This window comes from Centrocercus urophasianus, unplaced genomic scaffold (assembly GCF_019232065.1).
Source record: "Centrocercus urophasianus isolate 14NV4802_14NV808 unplaced genomic scaffold, USGS_Curo_1.0 seq_43, whole genome shotgun sequence".
NCBI classification, from domain to species: Eukaryota; Metazoa; Chordata; class Aves; order Galliformes; family Phasianidae; genus Centrocercus; species Centrocercus urophasianus.
Genome location: NW_024885011.1, coordinates 512,782 through 517,670, shown reverse-complemented (window position 1 = coordinate 517,670; position 4,889 = coordinate 512,782). Strand labels below are relative to the sequence as shown.

The 4,889-nt window shown below is 64.5% G+C and overlaps 1 protein-coding gene across 1 annotated transcript in view; it reads left to right on the top strand.

Annotated features, from left to right (window-relative positions):
* The first annotated feature begins 1,600 nt into the window (after positions 1-1,600).
* Positions 1,601-4,889, top strand: part of KIAA1522 (KIAA1522 ortholog) — a 13,715-nt gene continuing 10,426 nt past the window's right edge. Inside the window, exon 1 of the mRNA XM_042833906.1 lies at positions 1,601-1,711. Within this exon, the coding sequence (XP_042689840.1) occupies positions 1,636-1,711 (76 nt within the window). The 5' untranslated portion in view covers positions 1,601-1,635. The remainder of the gene's footprint in view (positions 1,712-4,889) is intronic.

The following is a 4,889-nucleotide window of genomic DNA, read 5'->3' as shown; positions in this document are numbered from 1 at the left end:
CTCTGTGGGGCACAGGGGGGTCTCTGCCCCACGGGACGTGGGCTGTCCGCCTGGCGGAACAAGTGTGGGACCGCACCAGGATTGGATGTGCAGCGATGATGAGATCTGAACCTCGTTGTCCATCTCCCTGCTCCTCCATCCCCCTCTTGTTGGCAGGGCTGGCTCTGACCTTGGCTCTGCTCCCTGCTGGAGCCCCCAGAGCACTGTGGCTGCTCAGTAGGAGTTGGGTGCTAGCAACAGGGAAGTGTCTGCCTGTATCTGGGGCAGTGCTGCAGGCTCCAGCCCCCTCTTTTTTGCAGGGAGAGAAGTGAAAATGCTTTCCTTCAAGAAGTGTTTGGTGAAGCTGTGTCACGGCGGAGGGGGGAAGCGTGCAGTGCAGGGGTCTGTGTGCCTGCCTTGAAGCAGCAGTGCCAGGTTGTGGGGGTGCAGTGGAGTCACCCCGCGCTGCTGAGCAGGAAGCTCTGGCTCTGGCTCGTGTGCCCACGTCCCGGTTTAGTCCCAGGGCTGCCCTCAGCAGGGCGCTGCAGCGATGGGCTGCGCTGATGCAGCACCACGGGGTCAGGCTCTGCCCCACCACACGCTGGTGGGAACCCGAGCAGCCTTAATTCCACTGCAGAGAAGGAGGCTGAAGTCCAGAGGAGAACTCATTGTGGATCCCCTCGGGAGGTCGGCACGGGGCGTCCGGCTGGTAATTGTTTTTACATCGCCTCCATAGTTGTAGCGCTGCGCCTTCACCACGAAGCCATCCTTCCTATTTATCCGCGCCCTCGCTGAATCACCAAAGGAACTTAAACGCCGCCGGTGGGAATTGCCCACCCTCGGACCAGCTGACCCCTCCCTGCCCTCGGAGCGCTTCATTTTCTCATTAAAGCCAGAAGCAGAGCCGCACTTCACACGGCAGGCTGCTCGCCGTGCCCACGCGTTTCGCAGCCGCCCGGCTCGGGCCTGTCTGTGCAGAGTCGCCCTTCGAGCCGCCCGCACGCAGCCCCGTCCGCCAGCTGCCTGCGGAAGTGCGCGGCCGGAGAGCCGTGGCGAGGCCGCGGGTTGGGATCAACCGGGGAGGGAGCGGGGCTGCGGCGATGTCCTCGTGCACCGGCTGGGCTCCGGCCGCGGCTTCGGGCGCTTGGAACTCCGTCGCCTTGCTGCCCCTGGGAGAGGGCGGGATGCGGCGCGCCCTTGGGGCTGCGGGTCCCGGGGCCCCCCCCCCCCCCCCACAAAGAACCCCCTCACCCCGGGCGTATCTCCCCCAGAGCCGGAGCTGTGCTCGGGACGCGCAGAAATTGGTGCGGGCTCTCCTCGGCGTTGCCGGTTCGTGAGCCTGGACGGCTGTGGCCGCCGTGCCGATAGAATGAATGGCAGAGAGCAGAGGGGGGCCGTAAACCCGTGCCTGCGCTCCCACCCACGGCACCCACCTCGATCCGGGGCTGGGAGGGCCGCTGGGCGCTCCCGGGAGGCTCCTCCTCTCCTCCTGTGCCATTGGCTCCGGCAGAGCCGGCTGCGAGCCGGGCTCCCGCAGCGATGGGAGCGGGCGGCCGGGAGCCTTGCGCTGCGGGCCCCCCCGGCAGCCCCCTCAGCACCGCCATGTAGGGCCGCGGCATCCTCCGCCCGGAGGCGGTGGAGGCTGAGATCGGAGCCATGGGCAACGCGTACCGCAAGAGGAGCCCCGCGGGCTCCCCCTGGCCGTGGGGTCGGGCTGGGAAGCCGAGGGCAGGTAGGAGCGGGGGGGGGGGGACGCGTCGGCGGCTGGATCCGTGGCCCTGGGGGCTGTACGGGGCGGTGGCGGAGCCGGGGGAGCAGACTGGGAGCGAGGATGGGGACCGAGATGGCTCTCTCTGTGTAGCTGCGGGCAGTCGGTCCATCGCAGCTTTATGCTCTGGGGGTGCAGTTCAGAAGACTGGAGAAGCAGAGGGAGCTCAGCTCTGGGGTCCGAGGGAGGGTCCCGTGTGAATCGGATGCATGTATGGGGTTATCAGACCCTTGGGGTCCCGGCCAGCCCCCTGCTTGGTGCGAGCGGTGAGGCTGCTGACCCGTCCTGCTGATGTTAAGCTGCTTCCCTGTCCCCTGTGTGTGGTGCGGAGGGGATCTGACTGTGCTCCTGGCTTGGACAGGTGTGGTTGATGGGACTGAGGTGGCATTAAGGGCCGTTTGGTGGCTTGTCTGCGCTCCCTGCGTGCTGAGACCCCTTCCTGTGGTGTGTGCCAGCTCTGGTGTTTTTTGGTGCCTGTCCCCACATCCTGCCCTGCTCAGAGCCAGCACTTTGGGCTCTGCTGCCAACTCTGCCGGCATCCCAGTGACCCTCTTGTCGCAAGGCAAACATGTCACAGCCTGGATTCGGCGCCCTGGCTGGGCTCAAGGTGCAAGAAAGCCGTGTGAAACTGCGAGGTGTGGCTCAGAGCTGACCTGCAGAGCGCGGCGGGCAGCCAGAAGGCTCAGCCCTGCGGTGACTCTGTGGGTCCCATTTGTCCCTGGAGCACAGGGACAGGTCGGGGTTTGCAAAGTGGGCGGTGCTGGGAATGCTCAGTGCGTTCTCAGCCTCATAACTGAGGAGTAAAAGGTGTGTAACATCTGTAACAAAGCCTCCGTTTATCCACACCATCAATTACCTGTTGAAATCGAATGGGTATTAAGCAAAGCAAACAAGTCCCAAAGAGTCAGCTGGGAAATCCCTTTCCCTAAGATTTGGTGGGGAAGTGAAGCGAGCACCTCCTGCCCTGCAGGCTCCTCCTGGCCCCTCTCCCTGCAGTCTCTTCTCCATCAAACCATTGGGGCTGGTCCCAGTGGGGACAGGTCCCCTGCTCCGTGCCAGCCCTGTGCTGCCCCGTGAGGGGCTTTGAGCAGCTCCTGGTCCCGCTGGTCCAATCCCCCAGGCTGGGGCATTTCTCTCCCAGAACGAAGCTTCCTGCCAGCCTGGCTGCTTTGCCAGCGCCGTGCCTTGCTCCAGAACTTGCACCCAGTGTTCCCACAGGCCTGAGGTTGCAGGCTGGGGACTTCAGGTTGGCTGCACCATGGTGGCATGGGCAGATGGGCCCAAAATGTGCACAGCGGGTGCAGCGCCACCAGGCAGATGCTGGGATGGGTGAGGAGGGCTGAAGGGCACAGGGTGGAAGGCACTGAGAAAACATGGGGCAAGTTCTGTTTGTTCTCTGCCACCGCTCCATGGCAACGGCGCGGCGGCCACAAAGCCAAAGAATTTGCATTGTGTCGCTTCAGCGTTTCGGAGGACGCAGCTGGGATCACGGGCTGGGGGCAGGGTGCCGGCCCCGCTCCCTGCCATGGCGATGCCCACTCCTCCTGCACTGAGCAGGCCCCGGAGATCCTGGATGTCAGGTCTGAGGATCACTGCGTATCACTGGTGATGGGACCAGCAGCATCCCGTGGTTCCCATCTCCGGCTGCTCGGCCCCATCGCCACCCTCTGGTTCTCCTGGGGTGGGTTTGGTGTGGCTGGGGCTGGGCGCACTTCCTGCTGCTGCTCGGCTCTGCGGGAGTTTTGCTTGGCCTGCCGTGTGCTTTCTGAGAGTGTTTGCAGGCACTCCTCCCTGGACCTGCTGGCCGCTGCTGTGTGACCTCCCTGTCCTGGGGTGTGTTGTGTTTCTCCCCTCCCACAAGGTTCATTCTCTTCCAGCCGCTCCAGACCCGGTGCCCCAGCTGCAGGGCGTTCAGGAGCAGGCAGGCAGTGCCCAGCCATGTGGCTGCCCAAAGCCTTTTGATCTCAAAGAGCCGGAGCCGTGCCAGAAGGGGCTGGCAGGAGGCTGAGCTGCCCACGACCTTCTCCCTGCCACGGTGTGAGGGGCGCCGCATCCTCAGCCTGAGCGGCCCAGCCCTGCTTATCCCACGTCTCTCTCCCCGTGCCAGAGCAGGGGATGGATGTTCCCCTGGGTGCATCCCCTCTGCTCTTCCCCTTCTGCAGGAGCTGCGTGGGGAAGGGCCCTGGCAGTCCTTGAGTACCATGGAGACCGAAGCCTCTTATCTGCTCCTTATCAGGACAGCCCCGCCAGGCCCTGCTGAGTCAGGGTGCAGGAACGTGGCACCCGGCCAGGCTGCGCCCAGCAGAAGCGAGGTGCTGAGCACCAGCTGGGCCAATGGAGCTGCAGGTCCTGCCGCTGGGAGCCCTCAGTGCTGCTGTGTGTAAAGAAACCTGCAGGGTCTTGTCTCTAATCCTTTCCTGGATCTGCTCCCATGCGCAGCACAGGACCTGCTGTGACAGGCATGTCTGACATTTGCAGAGCGCCTTCGGTCCCTGTGAGCGCTGGGCACGATGGCAACGCGCGGTGGGGATGGAGCGGGCGGCGAGCAGCGCGTGCAGCGCTGGGAAGGGTGCATGGGGGGAGGAGGACAGGAGCTCAGCGGAGGCAGAGCAGCGCTAACAGAGCTCTGGACTTTGGCACAGCTCGGTGTGGCTCACCAGGAGGGAGGAGGTGACAGTGGTGTGCCTGCAGCCGGGGGCTGCCATGCGTAGGGCTCACCCCCAGCCCTCCCTTCGCCTGCTGTCTGCCCGTGCTCTGTGTAGGCCATTCCCGCCTGGATCCGGCTCCCAGCTCAGACAGTGTTTGCCTTCAAACCTGTTTGGTGGCTTCTCAGGAGGGGCCGAGCGCAGGTGGGGACGCAGCAGGAGGCCCGGTGCAATGGGCTGGGAGCTGCACTGCACTGCCTGCCAGCTGTATGGGGCTGAGGGACGGAGCAGCCCAGGAGGGACCGCGGCTTCCCAGTGTGTTGTGTGACCGGAGCTCAGACTCTGTGCTTTTGTGGCTCAGCTTGTCCCCATTTCATTGCTGTGCTTCTGCCTGACAGCAGCTGTGGACCACAGCCCTCCCCCAGGTGGGGTTTCCCATCCCATCCCATCCCATCCCATCCCATCCCATCCCATCCCATCCCATCCCATCCCATCCC